General features: G+C 33.2%; 2 protein-coding genes across 2 annotated transcripts in view; one reads left to right on the top strand and one right to left on the bottom strand.

Annotated features, from left to right (window-relative positions):
* The window catches only part of LOC129950897 (ras-related protein Rap-2a-like), a 36,523-nt gene extending 24,355 nt beyond the window's left edge, over positions 1–12,168 (top strand). The window contains exons 2-3 of the mRNA XM_056062837.1: positions 10,894–11,411; positions 11,638–12,168. Coding sequence (XP_055918812.1) covers positions 11,019–11,411; positions 11,638–11,964 — 720 coding nt within the window. The 5' untranslated portion in view covers positions 10,894–11,018 and the 3' untranslated portion in view covers positions 11,965–12,168. The remainder of the gene's footprint in view (positions 1–10,893; positions 11,412–11,637) is intronic.
* A 4,760-nt stretch (positions 12,169–16,928) lies between these two features.
* Positions 16,929–17,683, bottom strand: LOC129950898 (general odorant-binding protein 99a). Its single transcript, XM_056062838.1, has 2 exons — positions 17,524–17,683; positions 16,929–17,437 (listed from the first exon to the last, which is right to left on the bottom strand). Exons 1-2 carry the CDS (start codon positions 17,566–17,568, stop codon positions 17,054–17,056), a joined length of 429 nt encoding a protein of 142 aa, XP_055918813.1. The 5' UTR covers positions 17,569–17,683; the 3' UTR covers positions 16,929–17,053.
* Positions 17,684–21,743: the final 4,060 nt, after the last annotated feature.

Here is a 21,743-nt window from a genome sequence, read left to right as displayed (position 1 = left end):
ACGCACGATTTCCTTACTAATTTCCGCCGAGCCCCCTCCTTGTTAGAAACAAGGATAACATGTTTGTTTGTCTTTATTTTATTATAGTAAAGGCTCAAACTAAGTTCATCAGCGACTTGACAATATTAAATAACCATAAAAATAAAGGCGGATAGCGAAAAATGCTACGATTATGGCTAACCAGCAATATAGACGATGTACAATTATGCGTGTCCTTCGGCATTAATGTCCTAATGTCACGAATTAATTACATTAAGGAGATGACAGGCGTGTCTCTTAAAAAAAAATTAAATTCAATTACGATGTAAAGATGTGGTTGTTTAATAGCCGCTTACTTAAGCGGGTCTTCGTCTGCAGGAATATAGCCGTCTTTTAGTACACTTATTTCAAGGTTAAAAGGTGTAAGGTTTTGAGGTGGTAAATGTCCTTGGGATTTGTAAGCTCATCTTAAATTTGAGAAGTTTGTATAAGAGGGATATTGGGGTAGGGAAGAAAAACTTAGATCTTTTGTGTTTGAAAATGAAGTTTGACATTTTGTATTGTATTTTCTTGGAAGAAAGACATGCGTCTCTAAGGATCCTTTGGCCCAGGAATACATATAAATTCCAACATTGACCTGTTTGCAGTTGAATTTTACGTGGTCGTGAAGGTAGATAAATATATAATAGTTGACAAACAAACAATAAAAGGGTTTGGCTTTGGATTTAACAAACAATGAAAAAACCACATATTCGATGTACATACCATATCATCATCATATAGGTATCCTTTTAAATAGATTCCTAAAGGTGAAGGTCATATATATAAGTTGGAACAACTAGAACAGTAAATATGTATATACATATATTAAGGTCAAACCTGATTTATATTGACAAAAGTTTTCTTATATATTATAGAAAATTCAATTGTAAGCGCCGTCGTCGTCCAAAGGGATTCAAATAAAATAAAAGCTATCAATAGCTGATGGAATCTATTTGTGTTTATTTTTCGTAGAGTGTGGAGCTACATTTGAATTAAATTGCCAAACACCCAAAACTATACATAAATCGTGCGTAGGTACATGTGTACATGCATACATACATATGTATATTTCAAATGTTAACAATAAAGATTTAATTTATAGAAATCTAGTCACATTGAAGTCCCGAAATAATGCTATTGACTGTGATTGTAAGTCTATAAATTGGTTCAAATTTGCATGCGGAAATTCCTTCTTCATTTAGAATAGTCATACATTCCATACTTAAGAATTTGCCTTGATTAAGGTAGATTGAGATATTATGTAGGAAAAAACTGAAATGTTTACTTTTAGATATGTACGTCTGTAGGTAATAACAATATACAGTAGACTCGCGTTAACGTGAACTATTAAAAACCGAGCGTGTTCACGTTATCGAAGTTGTTGACGAAGGTGTAGTTCGTAGTTTTTTTTTTAAATAAATTAGACCTTAGTTTCAACTAAAATTCATATTTTTTTTATTTCAAATGTAAATGTACATAAAAAAATGTAATTGTGTTACAATTAATGAAAAAACTGCGTAATCCTTTTCTGAATTTTCTTTTTTTCTATTTGGCTAAAAACTACCTTATCGCGAAGTCGTTTAAGTACGCTGTCTGCTGTATTAACGTTTTCGATTGCTTCCCTAAGCTCTATTCTGGTATGTGCTGTTTCCAGAACAAAAATCTTCTTTCCATTCATGGACATCACCAACCGAAATGATCTACATAGAAGAGCACAAATCGAATCAAATATTTTTCTGTATACAAGAGAAAACGTTCAAACTTCTGGATTAATTGAGTAAAAAAGGTCTAGTGTACGTTACTCTTGAGAGTTGATTGGTGAACACAATCTTTCTCTCAAAACAGCTAGTGGGATATCCTCTTCAGACCCTTTTTCATTTCTTATTGAGCTTAAAATATTCGTCCAGCATTTTGCTATTGTTTCTTTTTCGAGCATTACCAACCCAAATTTAAATGGCAAATAGAGTATCTCAACGTAAATTTTTTTAATGCTTCAATAACATCAGTTTTTTCAGCCACAATTAATGCCAGAAGACTATTTCTGTAGAAAAGTTTTGTTAGTCTTATAGAATTTGGTCCATCGGCTGTATGAGCGGCGTGACATTCAGCGGCATAAACATCGCAGTTATTATGGTACGAAAGAATGATGAAACCAATTTTTAAATATAACACCTGTCATCCATGATGATTTGGAGCAATTGTAGTTAACAGGAGATTTAAAATTCCTAAAAGAGCAAGGATTTTTTGCCTTTCCAATCACTTAAAGCTTAAATTTATGTTCTCTTGTTGCGTTTGTACAGCAAGAAAAGTGACGCGCTGTTTTTCTGTTTTTTTTTTTTTTTGCCAGGAGCATTATTTTCTTGAGATGATATGTATGTCTTGTCAGGAAGCAGCTTCAAAAATAAACCGGGTTCATCCGCATTGTATATTTGATTGTGAGATAGACCTAGCTCTTTTATTTTTGCTTGCAGCTTGTTTTTGAAAGGGTCCAGAAGATCAGGTCTAGAAGATAACTTTTCACCACTTATTTTGATAAAACGGATAACATAACGCTTCTTTAATATTTGCAACCATTCATCGCATATCGCATATTGGTTGGCGCAACAGTCCGTTTGAGAACAAGGGCCTAGCGACTGACAACTCTCAACCATTCCTGTGTGCGAGTACTGTTGTCAGGGATGGAAGGTACTTACAGTTTTAAGCCCAATCCGAACGGAAAATTTGAGAAAGCACTTTTCATGACAAGAAATACTCTTGGAGAATTTGTCAATTCCTCGCAAGAGGCAGTACCCGTGAAAAAACGTTTTGCTTAACCATCAATCAATTACTTTTAAAATTTTCTCTGAGTTTTTGTTAATAGCTTTGCTTTTAATATTTCTAAAACACTTTCTTTGTCCTTCAGAGACATGAATGTTGGTACTTTTTTTGACATTTTTCAAGAAAATCTTCTTTTTGATTACCCCAAACCAACACCGCGCAGTTAGACAAATGCCTTACTAAAGTAAATAATACATGGAAAATCCTTAACGAGATTCCCCATTTAGTAAAACGATTTTAAAAAACGAAAACCGATCATAGGAAGCTATGTTTTTTATGTCAAAGCCATTTAAAAGTTGTTGTTGTACTTTCTATTCTATAAATTAAAATCTTTCAATTATTCCATTATTAAAACGATGCATCTGAACGTGTCTAAATAGTGACAGCACTTAAAAAAAAACTTGCCAATCAAACCTAAATCTAGGGAACGTTATTATTAATGCAAAATGTCCGTGAAATAACTCTCCAAGAAATAACTGCCCAATACCTTAATTGTGAAATTAAAACTATAAAACATTAAAACACGGGTTTAGAAGGCTTGCAATATCTTTTACGCCTTTTGGTAAAAAGTGGGACCTTCAAATTGAAGATGATTTTGTGGACGAACACAGCCGTTATACCATCTATTTTGGCATATAGATTGATTGTGTGGTGGCCTGCTTTCAAGAAGAATTATATCATTAAATGTTATTGTACATTTCCTCCCAGTAGACCAACACATTAAATATTTAGTATCGTGCAGAGCGACAAGGCTTAAAAAATCGAATTGTTGGTTTCCAGACTCTAATGAACTGATGCCAGCGAATATTTTTGCTACAGACAGCTACTACTGCCCCCTGCCATGAACCTCAGTAAAGATTTTACCTACAGCCTACAGTAACTTGTACATATGTACATCATTATTTAATTATATTAATCTTAAATAACAGAAATTATTGATCTATATTTGTTCACTCCAATCAGGCAATCAGTGAAATATCAAAATCATATGAAAATGCTGCAAACATGAGTGGCAAATACATACAAATGGATGCAGGCTATTATTTTGGAGAAAAATCATTTATTGGGGTTCGTGCTTTGTTGTGGTCATTCTCTAAATTGAGTGGAAAAGGCAGCTGCTAACTCTTGTCCATCGGCTGTTCAATTCTTTGATTTCGCACAGCCAGTACAGAGCAGCACAGAATTCTGATTGAGAAATTATAGTAGAAGAAAATCGGCCAGTTTTTAGTCTTGAAAAAGCTCAGCGACACTCGTTGGTCTTGTCGAGCTTAAGCTACGAAATCCTTAGTCAATGGCTATTCAGAAATCGAAAAAGCTCTAACCAGCATTTCTCCAAAAAATAGCAGAAAGACATAGTGAGGAATGAAGAAACGCACCTTCTACAGAAGATGAGTAGTCTCGAAACCGCTTTGTTTACAACATTTTGCAACGATATCTTGGAGATGTTCAACGCTACAAACAAGATGTTAGAAGACCCGAAAATGATTCTTGGATTGTAAATGCGTGCACTAGAATCATTGAATTCATTCGTGGAATCCAAACGAAATGATTTTGATAAATAAGGGAAAGCACAAGACGCAAATCTGTCACCCAAAGAAAAAAAAAATTTCCGCCTTCATCCCAGTGATTTACCAGCTATCCGTTTCTCTTAATGAAAGATTGCATGCCTATGAAGTTGTACGTTCGATATTTGGATTCCTGAATCACACCGAGAAGATGGATGCTAAAAATTTGCTCGCTGCAGCAGTAGCATTGGTAAAAATGTATCCGGATGATTTAGAGCCTAGTCTTTGGTAATGAGTTTGTTCAATTTGTGTCTTTGATTGATTCATACAAAAAGGAAAGGACTATGGAACAGATCAACCCCCAGAACTATTTTACTAACAAATTTTTGAAAATCAAAATTTCAGAGCTACATTCCCAAACCTCGAAATTGCATTGAGAATGTATTTGGTTTTGATGGTAACAAATTGCAATGGAGTGCGCTCATTTTCAAAAATGAAAATTATAAACAATAGGCACGATGGGAATAAACCGTCTATCGAAGTTCTTTCTCCTGAGCATTGAAAGCAATTTACTCCGAGAACTGGATTTCAACAAAATCATCAACGATTAATTTTTGATTTAACACTAAATATTGTTGTTAACAATTGTTAAATTTTTTCGAAAAGAATAAACGACAAATATTTTGTATTATATAAGTTTCCAGTTTCGAATGTCATCACGAAAAACAGTTTAAACATCAACCATTCATTAAAAACTTTTCTAAATGCCCACCAGTTTTTCTCTGAGCCTAAATTAGGCCGTTCTTACAAGTATTGTTGTTCGTTCTTTAGCCATTCTCTGTGTTCTTCTGCCAATAACTGAATTTTAAGCGTGTACAAGAAACCTTTGAGCATTGAGTGTGCACTTAATCAAAAAAAATGTGTACCAATCGAAGGTTTCCAATGTAAACGAATTCGTGCCTCTTGTATATTTTTATATTTAGTATATTTTGAAAAATCCGACACTATAAAATGCTTTAAACTTTAAAAAAATATTTTATCAACAAAAATCAAACATACATATATAACCAAACCAGTAACTTTTCTTCTTTTTTTCTTTTCTGCCATAAAAAAAAGGCCCTACAAAATTGAAAATCCGAATAATTTATCCTAATTAGATATCTTCAAAGCTTTTTCTAAATTATGTCCTTCAAAATTTTGATGGCGAAAATTTAATGATACAAAGCATACATATGTATTTAACTTTTGATTTATTCAAAAATTATGAGGGAAAATTAATTTACGTTATACACAAACATTGTCACTATCCAAAAAAAATTATATTTGTATAACTTTTTAACTTTTCCTTTGAACTAAATCTAATTTCCTATTCTCTCTGGACGTCTAGTGTCTAGGAAGAAATAAACGAAATAAGAATCCAACCCATCAGAAATTAAAATCTACTTTTTCTTCATCTTCACCTTCCTGGAAAAATGATATTTTCCTGGGACTTTGGTTGAGAAGGAATTACGGCATTTATATACTTATTTAGATTAGGTACATTTTGATATATGTAAAACTTTAAGGTTATAAATAGAAATTCTAAGCACGTTCTTCCTTCCACGTGCTTGATTTTAGTTAAATAAGTTTACCCCTAGGACGCTCGAAATCGTTCTGATGGTACTCGTAGTGCAAAGATCAAGATTTTTAGAGATTAATCTATTGCAATAATAAATGAAGACTTATAAGTTCTGTAATTTTGTAAACATCATCTCGGTTGTTTGTGTCAGCAACCAGACACAGCAAAAAGTTCAAGTTCATCAAATAAACTAATAAGGTTTTATTAATATGCACAACAACACAAATTTAATTATTTGAGTACGAGTACTGTATTGACACTGTTCTTGTAATTACGTAGTTTTGAATATTTTTCTCTTTATTAAATTTATTAAAAATTATTTGCTAAGGTCGGTTTTCTTTTTTGTTTTGAAATTTTAATTCATCTGATTATAATCAAGGTTGTAAACTTCATTATTTGTCAACTTAATTTTATTCAAACCAGACAAATTGTAACGAACTGTAGCGTAAGAGCAAGAGGAAATAAAATTCACATCTTGATAGGGTGGATAAATGCTGTTTTACAACTTCTTAAAAGGAGGCAAGTAGATTGTAGGATAGAATGGAGCGATAAGGCACACTTCTTCTTAATATTGGTAGATGCAGTTTTGTAACCATTGACAACTTTAAGAACTCTTGTCAGTATTTCAAGTCATGATCCTTTCTTTTATTTTAAATTAATAGAAAACTATGCTGCAAGAAAATTGGGCTTCTATTGTGAGATGAAAAATGAAGTGTCGAAGAAGTTCATATTATTTCGTATGTTGTTTACTTCTAAAAAATCGGACTAAACTAAACTTTGGTGAAAAGCTTGATTTATGTATCACTTAACCACCTGCCATTTTTTGACATTTGACAAGACAAAACTAATTTAGGTACTACTAAAAATGACACTATACTTTTTTTGGTGAAATATGAGGTTTATGTTAAGGCACTACAATCGAATCAGGAGTTAAAGCAAAGAATTCCTAAATTTATCAGGGATATACGTCACAAATGTGAGAATTGGAAATGAAAAATGTCATGCAAGGGATATGGTGCTTCAACTGTAGCCGTGATGGAGCGGCTTAATCTTTTTCAATTAATAGGTACTCAGGAAGTTATTAATACTTTAAACATTTTAAACACAGTGTAAGCTTTTTTACCTTGAGGATATTTGCATTATCATTGACTTACCACTCAGTCATTTCGGTATGCATTCAACAAATCGAAATGCATCTGATTTAATACAAATGGAAGCGATTGTTGCTCGATATGTCCCACTAAAAAATGAAGAACAAAGAACCATTTATGACCACATCATGCTCGCAGTTTCGTCAGGACAAGGTGGATTCTTTTTTCTTGTATTCACCAGGTGGAACTAGGAAACCATTCCTTATTTCGCTAATTCTTGCTAAAATAGGATCAAATATTCAGTATTTAAACTGCCACTAAATATTTACAATAACCCAGACGCGGTGTGCAATATAAAAAAAACAACCATCCTTGGAAACAGTGCTGAAACAGTAATTATGATCTGGGATGAATGCGCTATAGCACACAAACATTCTCTTGAGGGGTTGAAAAGGACATTGAAAGATATAAAAAGAAGGACAGACTATTTAGCGGCACTCTTCCCGTTATTCCGCGTTCAAAGTACACTGATGTGATCAACGTGTGCTTAAAATCGTCGCCACTGTGGCGTAACGTTGAAAAAGTACGACTGAAAGTAAATATGCGTGTTCAAATACTTGAAGATCCATCCGCTGAAACATTTTCAAAACAACTGATAGATATAGGCTACGGAAAAGTCGACGGAAAAAGAAAAGGATGCATACAATTTCTGCACGAATATTGATTCATAAGTTGTTCTCATTGACCAGATATTTCCCGATGTACACAGACTATAAACAAATTATGAGTTCGCTGGCAAAGAGAGCAATTTAAGCAGCAAAAAATGTGGATGTCAACGAATTAAATCTCAAGATACCAGGATACTTGGTGTCAAACTAATCTATTGATACAGTTTAGGTGCTACCGAAGATGTAAATTATCCATCTGAGTTTTTGAACTCATTGGATTTATCAGGCATGCCACCGCATAATTTACAACTGAAGGTAGGATCTCCGGTAATTTTTCTTCGTAATTCAAAAATTAATGAAAATAGTTACTTACTTACTTAAGGTGACCCTGCAGTCCTGTGTGAACTAGGGCCTCACCCAATAAACGTCTCCATCTAGCACGGTACCTAGCTAAATGTCTCCAGTTTCGCGCTCCAAGTTGGGTGAAGTCACTCTTCACTTGTGTGCGCCACCTGATCCGCCGTCTTCCTCTACTGCGCTGTCCTGTGGGTGTGGATTCGAAGACTTTCCGGGCCGGAGCATTGGTTTCCATGCGCTCTACGTGACCCAGCCATCTTAGTCGTTGGACTTTTACCCTTCTGGCTAAGTCTACATCGCTGTACAGTACAGCCCGTACAGCTCGTCATTCTATCTTCTCCTCCGAACTTTTTTCTCGCTTTCATCAGCTTTTGTCATAGTTCATGCTTCTGCACCGTATAGCAGGACGGGGATGATAAGGGTCTTAAATAGCGACACGTTGGTACCTCGAGAGAGGACTTTAACACTCAATTGCTTTCTTAGCCCAAAGAAACAGCGGTTAGCAAGAATTATTCTGCATTTGATCTCAGCACTGGTGTTGTTTTCTGCGTTTACAGCGGAGCCTAGGTCGACGAAGTCCTTGACCACCTCAAAGTTACGTCTGTCGATAGTGACGTTTTGACCAAGACGTCTGTGTTGTATGTCCTTTTTTGACGACAGAATGTACTTTGTTTTACCCTCATTAACCGTTACACCCATTTTTGCCGCCTCTGCCTCAATATTCACAAAATTCCCAATGACATCATTCTGAGTTCTTCCGATTATGTCAATGTCATCAGCATATGCTTTTAATTGGACAGACTTTTGAAAGATAGTGCCTCTAGAGTTGACATGATGTGAGCTCTGCACTATTCTTTCAAGCACGATGTTAAAAAAATCACATAGCAGCGCATCACCTTGTCAAAAACCTTTTTTGACATCGAAAGGTTGTGTAATGTTGTTTCAAACCTTTATGGAGCAGCGTGAATTCTCCATGGTCTTGCTGCACAAACGGACGAGTTTGGCAGGGATGCCAAAACTGGACATGGCTCTATACAGCTCGACCCTGTAGATGCTGTCATATGCGGCCTTGAAATCGATGAAAAGATGGTGGGTGTCGATTTGGTGTTCTTGGTGTTACGGCAGAGTAGATTTTATAGACGATGTTAAGTAGACAGATTCCTCTATAGTTGGTGCAGTTTAGAGGGTCTCCTTTTTTTAGGATAGAGCAAACAATACTGAGGTCCCATTCAATGAAAACTGTTATCGAAGATAAAATTCTAAATGGCACATTCCAAAGTGAAAATATATTATTATCTCGAATCCCTATTATACCCACATATGTGTCAATTCAAACGCCTTCAATTTCCAGTTAGATATGTATTTGAAATGAAATCCATAAGTCTCAAGGGCAAACGATGCCTGTCTGTGGCTTAGATTTGGGTACTGCATGTTTTTCCCACGGACGTTACGTGCTCATTAGTGGGCAACCATCCAGTTTGTTTGTATTGGCGAAAGATGGGATCACAAAAAATATTGTAAACTCTGTTGCATTAAGGGATTGATATTGTTTTTTTTTCAGTATTGTCATAATTAGCGATATGTATATAATTTTAAAGAATTAATTTTAACAAATAAAAAAAATTAGTTGTTGATTTGTTATTTTAATATTTTGTCACCGTTTATAGTGCTCTATATTTCTCCCACTTATATACCACATCCTTACACACTTACAATAAGATATTTATTTCTAGCTAAATATTTTCTAGAAATTATTTATATGACAAAACAACGTGTGTCGGGTCAGCTAGTCATTTAATAAAAATGTATTTAGAAAAATAAAAGTCTTAGAAACATCACAATTTTTTTACACTTTTATTTAATGTTTTCAATGTGAGATTTAGTTAGTGCTTTCGTTTTCTCCATCATAGTATAGGTATAATTATAGGGTAATTTGGATAGAACTAATTTTCATCCACTCTAAACCCATAAAGTTTAAATTTCAGGAAGTTTTAAGGGCCTATAAATAATACCCTTCACCAGTGAAAATTGAATTATTCCTTTTTAAATGTAATTTCTCGTATTGCAAACATTAAGTTCATTGTTCCAACCGTTTCCAGTTTTTCTTTTGTTTATGCATTCTTAAAGCATTCACAACAAATTGTATAGTTTTTACTTTTCTAAGGACCTTTAGTAAATTAGACAATTTTCAAATTCTCACTAAAGAAAAAAACCTTTAAGCCTTAAAATATTATTTGACAAGAACTTCTAAATACTTCTTAACAAAACTTTCAATAAAATTTGCCTAATTCCTCCTTCATAGTTATAGGCCTTTTTCCAGTGAATTCAAATTTCACCAGATATTAAATACTTACAATTTCATGTTAAAATCAATTCCTTCCTCCTCTAGCAGCGGACCCTCAAAGGATCATAGGGTCAAACGAATATCCATGGAAACATAGGATTCAATTATCTAAGAACAATTTTTGTATACAAAAATGTCTCTTCTTTCATATCATATTTCTTTTCATACCAATGTCCTTAAAAATGTCCTTGAATATCCTAATTTGAAAAGGGACTTACACTTAATATCAAAGAAATTTATGTACATATGTATGTATTTTATCTTGATGAATTTTGGTGTTATTTTTTGCTACTTCTGTTGTTCTTACGATGTTCGTTTCCCTAAAATAGCATCTTAAGTTTCAAATTTGGGTGACTGAACTTCTCTTATTAAAATACTTAAATAACAAATAAGAAGAAAACCGTCCATTCTTAATCTGTATGATTTACAACTTTTGTTATAAATTTTGTCTTATTTTTGTTTTTGATTTTAGAGAGCATCTTAAAACCGAAGACCGAAGAAACTTTATTTGAAGGGCTTTTTGTGTGAAGAGAGGAAATATTTCAAGTGAAAAGGAATCTAAAAGCACAGAGCTATATAAATTTGTGCATATATAAAATGCCAGGACCCTGTCAACGCTTGAGGTTACCTTCTTTGGCAACTGTCATAAGAACATCTAGAGTCGATTATACAACAAGTAATCTTATCCGCAAGGAGCATAGGCGTGTGGTTGTAATGGGATCAGCAAGGGTCGGAAAAACCTGTATCATATCGCAGTTCCTGTATGATAAATACATAACACGCTACCGACAAACCGTCGAGGAACTCCATAGGGGTGATTATAATCTGCCGGATGGCTCGTCTCTAACATTGGATATTCTTGATACGTCCGGAGCATTTGAGTTTCCTGCCATGAGAACACTTTCAATCTCGACCGCTGGCGCTTTTATATTGGTTTTTGCGATTGATGATCAAATGTCATGGAATGAAGTTGAGCGTCTAAGAAAAGAGGTAAGATTTCAGTTTAATTTATCTTTGTTTAAATTTGATTTGTTTTGTTATTTCAAAAGACAGGTAATTTTTCAAATTATTAAAGAAAAGAAAACTTACAAAAATTCTCATGGAGTTGAATTTCGAAGAAAGTTATTTAAACTCTTTAAAAGAGTTTTTGAACAAAAACATATTTTCTATGTTTGAACATTCTTAAAACAATCTATTGTATTTTATTTATTTTTAGATTACTGACGCCAGAGGCTACAAAGTTCCAATTGTAGTCGTTGGAAACAAAACAGACCTTGAAGAAAGCGAACGAAAACTTCAAAGAGAAACAATTGAGGCAATTGTTAGAGAAGACTGGAAGTCTGGATATATTGAGTGTTCTGCAAAAGACAATACGGGCATTGTTGAAGTTTTCAAAGAGCTATTGGTGCAAGCTAACATTCGGTATAATTTAAGTCCAGCTGTTCGAAGAAGGCGTCAGTCCTTGCCATCGTATTCGTCACATAATAGTAAATCGGTTTCAAATAAATTCTCATTTAAACGTCACTCTTGTACAGTGACATAATTTTATTATTTATTAATATTTTATTTTTATTGTCTTGGAATGAAATGTGTGAATATAAAATAATTAATATAATTATTATTAAAAATCAAAAACAAAATACAACAAAACAAGTTCATTGTTTCGGGAACTTTTTTAATAGATATGTATATTTTTTATTGAAGGGCATTTTTAATGTTTCATGCAGGTGATATTTTTGTATTTGATTTGTATAATTATTATAATTAAGCTTATTAACGAAAATAAATCCATATATGCATATGTATTGCATGTAGTATGTATGTATGTATGTAAATTTATGTTTTTAAATGTATGTATGAAATGTTTATAACGAAGTGTATTATCATATGAGTATAAGTTTAGCTTTTAAAGTTAGAGGATAAATATGAGGAAATAAACATTCATTTTAATTTTAAAGATGACTTGTTTTCATTTTATCACAAGGAATTGGAGGAAAATATTGGAATCCCTTATTTGAACTTTCAGTTATCAGTTCTAAATTATAAGTTAGAATTATGAAATTATAAAGTTGAATTTTGGGGTTCAGCTATCTAAACCTGTGGTATTTAATCTGGCAATACTCTTTTCGTAGTTTGTGTTTTTGACAGCTGTCACTTAATTTGGCATTTTTAAAAAATAATGGCAAATGCTGATATTTATAATTAACCTTAATTCTTGGCCTTTATAAAAGAAGAAAGTAAAAATTTAAATCTACTTATGCTTCTTATTCTTCTCATAGCTATGGGCAGAGAGTTCCAAAGGCGTACAATAAGAATATAAACTCAGTTGACGCTCAGTATTTAGAAAAAGGTATCGGAGACTTCCATAGACTTTACCAATGGCACTATTAAGGTGGTCATCCCAAGTGAGAGTGCGATTGAATACTACTCCTAGGTTTCTAGCAGTGCTAAAATATTCAATGGTTTCGTAGTCATGTTTCAACAGGTTTAAACCCTATAGATCAAAATTTTTGCAATAGATGGGGAGGGATGTTGATTTGACAGGGTTAGGGCGGAGATTGTTCTTTTTTGACCACTGTGAAATGCAGAGCAGATCCTCGTTCATTAAAGCTTCGGCATCATTTTAAGCCCCAAAACGTCGACTTATCAGGAGCTGCACATCATCAGCATAAAGATGAATTAAACAATGTTTAACAACTTGTGGTAACTCATTTATGTAAAGTGAAAAGAGGATTGGTCCAAGGATAGATCCCTGTGTCACTCCACTCAAAACATTGAGAAATTTGGATGAGTATCCATTCGCAACCATTGTTGCCTTCCGCTGAGATACGAAAGAACAAGCTTACAGGACTCTAAAGAAAATCCAAAGTTGATTCACAGTTCCTACAAAGAATTGGGTGGTTAACAGTATCAAAATCCTTTGAATAATCTAACAGTGTTAGCAATGTAACATGATCACTGTCCATAGCCATTCTTATTTCATCCGTTACTGTCAATTTATCCATCGAATAAATTTTTTATTTGAGATCCAAAAATTGCTATTATGAAATACATATATGTATTTGTTCAATTTATGATCTTACACATAAATCAGAGATTTACGTATTCTGAAGAATCAAGAGTTTTCCAATAGGGACAAGTTGATTTTGAAAATTATTGGCGGTCATATTGTTTCTTTTACTTTATGTCAAAATGTTTTCTTTTAATCATTTACTAAGACAAATCATCTTGGAACACGCACATATAGTGGGGTACATGCTCGTCCTTCCAAGTCGACTATTCAACGTTTGGTAGCCTAACTAAAGCCCCCTGGCTTATTAAACAATACTAGTTCGTCAAAAAACGCAATATCGGTCGAAATAATCGATCACCGTGAAAGTGTGCACCGAAATCAGACCACAACATCACTAAGAACAACTTAAGCAATGAGGTTCATTTTTGGATAAATGGGTACGTGAGTAAGTAAAATTACCGGATCTTGGACGTGAGATTCACAAGGTGCCAATGTATCAAAATATTGATTTAGTCCTTTATACTTTTTGCTGTTAGAAAATGGTTTGTTGAATCAAATTTCACGTACAAGCATTTATGTCGCACAAACAAAACTGAATTTGAAAATGTTCAAGCTAAATCTTTGAGTCTGGACAGTAATTCAAAAGATTTTAGCCAAAGAAAAAAATGGATCCAACTTTGTAATTGGTACAAATAGTCTGCAGATCATCTTTCATACCACTTCAAAAACCTGCTCTCAAATCAAAATGAAATATAAATCGTACTTCAAAGAGCAAAAGATAGGAAAGCACCAGGCGAAGACGGAATTCCATATGAATACTTCAAAAATGCAACACCAACTTTCATTAATAAGCTAAAGCAGCTTTTCAACAACATTATTTCAACCGGCTTTATTCCCTCTGCGTTCAAAAAATCTTGTATTTTCCCTATTCACAAGAAAGGTGATTCAAAAAACGTCGAAAATTATCGGGGAATATCATTATGATAGGTATAGCCAAAATATTTTGCAGTGTTTTAGTGAACAGAATAGAAAAATGGGTTGATAATAACAGCATTTTAACTGACTCCAAGTTTCAGGAAAAACTATTGTACTGTGGATCCAAAAATAAAAAGAGTTACGCTTTTTTTGTTGATTTTAAAGCAGCTTTCGACCTTGTGAACAGAAATGCACTTTTTTTAAACTCTCTCAACTTGGAAATCCTCAAAACTTTTAAATGTATTGAGACAGAAGCAATGGTTTGGGATGGATCTACGTTCTCACAATGGTTTGATACTAATGCTTGTATTAAACAAGGGTGCCCTCTGAGTGCTTTGGTGTTTGCGTTGTTCTTTAAATATATTGGCAAATATCTTCCTAATGGGATTCGAATTGCTGGCACTACGGTTGTCGACTCGACATACTGCAACACATGGGGAATTCGATAAATACTGACAAGTCTAAAATTATGTTATACATAAGATCTTCTCACAGTTTGGTAAGAGAAGGTTGGTTCTTCAATGGCCATCGTCTTGAAATCACTGAAGATAACAATTATTTAGGAGTGAAGTTGCCCAAAACGATGACAATTGAAAAGGCAAAGTCTTCCCAAAGCTTGCTGAATGTGACATGGAAGAATATTTTCTCAAACCAAAATGTATTGCTGTTTTATGAAATGCGGAAATGCTCCTTTATGAAATGCGGAATAAGGACTGGTGGGTTGCAAAATGGCAAAATATTGGCCCTGAAGTTATCCAATTTGATTTGAATAACCTGGCTCAACTAAAGGAGCAGCTTTACAAACTAATAACAAGATAACACGAAGGCTTTGTTCGAGAAAAATTAGGCTGAGCAGTTTGAGAGCAGAATAATTACACATTAAGCTACATATAAAGAAATATCGCTCATATGCAAATCCAGATGTTAGCTCCTAACCTTAAATGTCAGTCCATACAACGGAAATTTCCAGCAATTCTGTACCCTATGCAACATGAAAGCAAAAGAAGACTACTTTCATTTTATAAGCATTTGCCAGTGTTAAAGCACCAAAGACTAAGATTTTTGCGCAAAAACAGTTTTACAATGCTAGAAGCAATAGAATTATTAAATGGTGTAAATTGGTGTAATTGTAAATATTTTAATAACATTTAAATTTAGATATATAAACTAAAATTACTTTATATACTTTGCCTACTGAGCTGATGGCTGTACCATATCTTTATAAAATTCGTTATGTTTATTCAAGCTCTATTAAAATATTTAGAAATAAATGAATTACTTACTTACTTACTTTTTGCTGTGAGGTGCCCCACAACTACTGTTCAAGCACTATTCATATCACTTTTTTTTTCACTTTCAGAAATTATTTCAATTATGTCAAAAAGAAATCATTAATTGTAGCTCTCAATCGCAATCCATTCGCCTTAACACCGGTCGCCGACGACGCTGTCTCATTTTAAAATAAGAAATAAGTGAGTCCAATCACACCGCCATCGTCACCACATACAATCCGCACCAAATAGTGACACATTGAAAATGTAGAATCAAAAGTTCACCAATTTCGTGGCAATTTTTTAAAAATATTAGCAATATTTGAAGAGTGTTTTTTTATAATAGCCAAGTTTTAACTGTTCAAATGTCAAATGATGACAGTGAGAAATTCAAAATTTAACTTTATATGCTGGTCAACAAAATAATGTAGGTGAAAATCGAACTATACCTTCTTTTTAAAGGTTTTTGATGGCCTAGTTCGAATCCGACTTCAAAATCAATCATTTAAGTCAGATTTTTGGGATACAACCTTTCATAATAAATCCGACAAAAAACTTTGTTAGGCTTTTTGAAGATATGTATATTGTCAATTAATTTCGGTATGATTTTCCAAATTTACATTCCCTTAATAAAAAATTCCGTTTATTGTCAGTTCCTTACTTATTAAAAAAAAACCTGTTCAAAAGTTGTAAGTCGTCACCTTCCATACATTAATCTTAAAAGAACACTGAAGTACGCTAAAACAGCTTTTAACGGAAAAACTCAAATCGGTTTAAAAGCAATTTTCGTTTTAAGGTTACATTATCAAGTTTTTGAAATACAAATATTGAAAATATAAAAATGATGTTGAAATCGGAATTTAGATACGGAATCAGCAGTAGAAATTAACTGTAAAACAAATTATTCAAAAACATAAAGGAATCACATTCAAGGTTTTTTTAAACTTCAGATAGAGTCGAACGAATTAATCTCATAATGTTGTGTTTTAATCTAGCAAAAAAACTGTTTTTGGTTGGTTTATCATATTTAGAAGAGCATATTTTTAAAAAACTGATGCGATAAAAAAATTAAAAGGGGAAATTCAAATTCAAGACATCTTGATCCTTCAAAAAATAATTTGTTTTGTTTGTGCATGAGAAAAAAACGTAATTTTGTTGACTAGTGTTATTGGAACTTTAATAACAACAACAATTAATCCTAAAACGGTTCGAAAACCCCTAAGCATAATCTAAAAAAAGACAAGAAAACATTTTTGTTTTGAAGCAATATTTAAATTTATTTAAAGGCAGTAAAATTATTTATAATAAACCAGTCCGTTTTCAGCTAAAAATTGTAATTAGGTAATTGTTTTTTTTCCTAAAATTCAATTTACTTAATTGGCTTTTAAGCTTTGTTGCACCAATGGCAAGTTCTTGCTGATGAAGCACTTGAATCCACGGAACACCCATGAGCATGAGTCGCTGCGTTGTTCGTTCTTATCAACACACTTCTGGATTTCAGCTCGGACTTCAGTCTGGTTACGGTTTTGTCCTAGTTGCTTAACAAGATTCTCAATTTTGAAGCCATCCTTAGCGTTGAAAAGACCAAATTTGTCAAAGATGCATTCAATATAGCAGCGGGTCTTCTCATCGTCTGTGAATTCGAATTTCTTGTACTTCTCAACTTGTTCGGGTGTGATTTTCTTCAATTCCACGCATTGCTTCCGGATGTTGGCAAGATCAGCTTGGGTCTTGATTTTGTATTCTTGGGCAGTTGTCTAAATTTTTTGGAAAAACATTTAAGAAAATATTTTTTAAAAATTTTGTTTGGCAGGAATGTTCCAAAAGAAAAAGAGATCCTTACGAAAGCAAAAATGGTGAAGAGGATTCCAATAGCTAGGTACTTCATATTGCTGATTGTTTATAGTTTTAGTTTACTTCCTTTAGTAATGTGCTTACGTTGATATATCAAAACTAACTGATAATCCAGAATACTACAGCAGGGGCTTTTATAGTAAGAATTCAAATCATGACAGAGACTAGATTTTTTAAGTAGCTAATGTACGTACGTACTCGTTTATTTTTTTTCAGAAAGAGGGAACAGTAACAAGAACATTGTATGGCTATTAAGTTGAACATTCGGGCATACGTGGGCGATCCTCAATGAATCGTATTTTTGCCATACATAAATTAAATTGAACAGAAGAAGAAAATAATAATAATAAAAGCTATTAAAAAGTTCTTGTAAGCAATGAATGGTTGGTTGACTGACAAGTCGTATGTACAATTGGGTCTCTTTTGCAAAACATATAGGGAAAATTGCGTTGCTTAATTATGTTGCTAATTTGTGTTGATGTGCATTCTTTACAATATTTAATTAAGGCTAAAGGTTCTAAAATGTTCGTTGTGTACATTTACAGAAAAATAAATCTTCAAATAGAGGTTATAGCGAATACAATTTTCATTGAGAATGTTTTTCTCCTTTCAATATTGGGAACGTGAGAGATGCTGGAAATTTTCCTTGGAAGTTTCAATCTTGTTCGAGGGAAACCTATTCATAGTCTTGGTTCACGAGATGTTTTTTTTCTAGAGAAATAATTATTCCGGGAAAAACAACAAGTAGGTTTTAAACAGGCATTGCGGCTTTTACATCTCGAAGGTTAGTATTTTGAAATAATGGATATACTTCATGTACAATACTTTTTTTTAGAATTGTTTATTAACTGGAAGGTTCTGCCTAAACGAAAGTAAAAAGTCTTTACAGAGTATATTATTGTTATAAGTTGCTCCCATGAACTCCCCTACGCTCGTCCTTTGGGCCACTGGAGTTATTTTCTTAAGAAAATAAAATTCTTCAAATCTTAGATTTTAAATTAAAGAATTAAGTTTTTTAAGAAGAGAAAACTGTTTTATAATTAATTTTATTGCAAAATATATTATTTTGATAAAACGTATTTCAAATAGGATTTGTTAATTGTACAGTTATTAGGAGGAAGCAACATAAACAATATTTTTTTTACAACAGTCTGTTCGACGGAAGGATAATAACAGCTTTTCTAGAAGCTAAGTTCGGGTAACATAAGAACTTATGAACAATGTCTCACTTAATTTATAGTTAGCTCAGTTAGCGCTCATTTTTTTGAAGATATGTTTTTTAGTGCACCTACATTAGTTAAACCAGATTATGTTAAAATAAGTGAAATTTTGTTAGATCACTGGGATCTCTATACTTCACGACACAGAAGTGCAGTCGCCAAAAGAAAGTTCTCGAGGTGGAACAAAGACAACCACATCTGTCCACCCGTACCTGCAATGAAGATGGTAAAAATTGTGAAAAATTGACTTTGCACATAGATATATCTATGACAGAAGTTTTGGATTGTGGTAACAGGAACGTTCAAAGATGTGAAACAAATGACTTAAGGCTAGTTATTTACAAAACATTAAGACTGCTGTCATTCGTTTTAAGAAATTCAACTTGTCTTAATCCAAAAAGACGGAAGTTTATTCCCAAATTTACTAAACAAAATTAAAAAAAAGAAATACTTTTATATAGGGTGATTTTTCAAAAGCTATAAGAAAGTTAAAAAAAAAACACATACAATCCAAAATGCATGAAATCTTTATTTGAATCGATAGTACGGTCCATATAATTTAATGTTTGAAGATTACTCCATACAAATGTTGACCTTGACTGTGCCTCAAATGGTCCATCCACTTAGTCCAATTTTGCCATACTCTATCCAACATTTCGGCCGGTATCTCACGAATAAATGCTTAAATGTTCTCTTCCAATGCGTCAATTAAAGCGGGCTTGTCTGTATAGACATGAGCTTTAACATAGCCCCACAAAAAATACTTTGAAGGCGTTTAATCACACGATCTACGTGGCCAATTGAACGGTCCCGAACGTTAAATAAATAAAATGATCACCGAACTCGCCTCTTAATATATCCATTGTTGCGCGTGCTGTGTAGTATATGGCACTGTCTTGTTGAAACCACATGTCATGCAAGTCAAGCTCTTGCATTGTGGGAAAAAAAGTTGGCTATTATCTCAAGGTAGTGCTTACCGTTCACAGTTACGTTACGATTCGCATCGTCTTTGAAGAAGTACGGTATGCCACTTGTCAATAAACCCCTCCAAACTGTGACTTTTCTGGATGCATTGGTAGCTCTTGCAATGCTTTTGGTTGATTCACTCCAAAATCGACTATTCTGCTTATTTACGTACCCATTGAGCCAAAAATGAGGTTCGTCGCTGAACACAATTTTCCGTTAAAAAAGTGGATTTTCGGCCAACTTTCCGAAAGCCTATTCACGCAATTTGATAATGAAATTCAATAGTTTGCAAGCATTGTTCGTTCGTAAGGATTCATATTTAAACAAAACACTAAATATGCGTCAGCTGTTTAAACCAGTGTTGCCCAAAAGATTATAGCTAAAAAATTACCCTTCATATTGTAAAGTCTATAGTTTGTAGTATTGACAAACATATTGGCAGAAACCTGCCTTAGAAAAGTTTTCTAATGACTGTACTTTTTGTTGTTAGCTCTCAGTCAATATATAGGTGCTTGACAAACTTTGTGTTCCTCATCTGACTGCAGCTTCTTCACAAATCAGAACCCTGTATATTAAATGATGCTAATGCAACTCAAACAGCAGAAGTTAGTCACGCTAAAGAAACGAACAGCTAATCTACTTCGAAATGTGATAGAACGACCTCCAAAGCTCTGATCAAATAGAACCACTGATCATAAAAAACCACTCATCATAAACCTGGCCACCAAACCTCTGCAACTGATCAAGTAGGGTTTTCAAATAAAAAGTCACAATATCAACTCAGAAGCTGTCATTTTGGTATTTGACAAATAAAAATACGCAATTGATACAAATTTAACGATACACATTTCAACGAATTTCAAACATTTCTTAGTAACAGTTCGCAATTTTTCAAGAAAGTTTTTTGACTGTGACACTACTAGAAATGGTGATCCGAATTCCGTAACTGAGATTTTGTTATCAAACAACTTTAGATCGTTTTTATTGGAATTACGTGAGAGATAAGATAATCGATTCAAGACCGGTAATAAATGATGCATCCATTTAGCTGATATCATTTTCTATTGTTAAGGAAATAACTTCCCCTTTGCAATGAAATGAACATCAATCGATTTCACTTCAAAATACTCTTTTAATATCAAAATGAAAAATATTGCCCAATGATAAAGAGGACATTTTACTTAAGACAAAAAGTCTTTAGCAGCAACAGTCTTTAGCAAAAAGTAACAGTAGAAAGTTTATTTTCAGAAGAATGAAACATCCTCGTTGATCATTTCAAATGTTTATTCGTTGGGAATATTGATTTAATAAGTGCTCAATTAAATTATAAACCATAAAAATTGTTATTTTAAATATCTTTTTGACCTTTGTAAGGTTTTTTCATTCCTCGCCTTTTTTTATAAATTAAATATTATCACCAAAGATCAAAGTATCAAGTTGATGTTAAACTGCTTTTACACCCTTATTGTTTTAGGACCAGAAAAAAACAATGATCGTATTAAGAAGTTCCCTGGATCACGTGCTCATCTTAATAATAAAGTCATAAAATATTAAACCGTTTTATTTTCTCTAAGCATCAATTAGTTCATATTATAAAATGTCAACTACTTACGTAATAAAAAAACAAAAACTAGTGTGAGACAGTTTGGTTTGGTATACCTAGAGGTTAAAAGCGACCTCGAATTACCTTGTGAATTTTTATTCGTTTTAATCATCTCCTTATTCAATTTACGCAATCACAACTCAGACGCATGGAAATTTACCGCATCATATGATCGAAAAATTGCAATCATAATAAAATAAGAAAAAACCAAACGATAAACAGATTACTAGGTTGTTGAACTACAAACATACATTATAGTTTAATTTATAAGTGAGTCCGTTTAAAAAAAATAATAATAATAAAATTATTTAGTTATGGGGAGAACAGACAGTGTCTTTTGGACAACATGACCTTTTTTTTCTTGTTTGACTTCCAGTAACTTTACCTAGCGTTGGATGTTTACAGTCGAATTCAAAAGTT

This window comes from Eupeodes corollae, chromosome 3, assembly GCF_945859685.1.
Source record: "Eupeodes corollae chromosome 3, idEupCoro1.1, whole genome shotgun sequence".
NCBI lineage: Eukaryota > Metazoa > Arthropoda > Insecta > Diptera > Syrphidae > Eupeodes > Eupeodes corollae.
Note: the sequence above shows the minus strand (reverse complement) of the source record. Positions and strands in the feature narration are given on the sequence as shown.

What these genes read in the sequence shown, in the direction of transcription:
- LOC129950898 (XM_056062838.1), bottom strand. Translation starts at nt 17,568, where the DNA reads ATGAAGTACCTAGCTATTGGAATCCTCTTCACCATTTTTGCTTTC. An exon ending in TCTTCACCATTTTTGCTTTC is followed by an intron (nt 17,438 to 17,523) that starts GTAAGGATCTCT and finishes CAAAAAATTTAG; the next exon opens with ACAACTGCCCAAGAATACAA.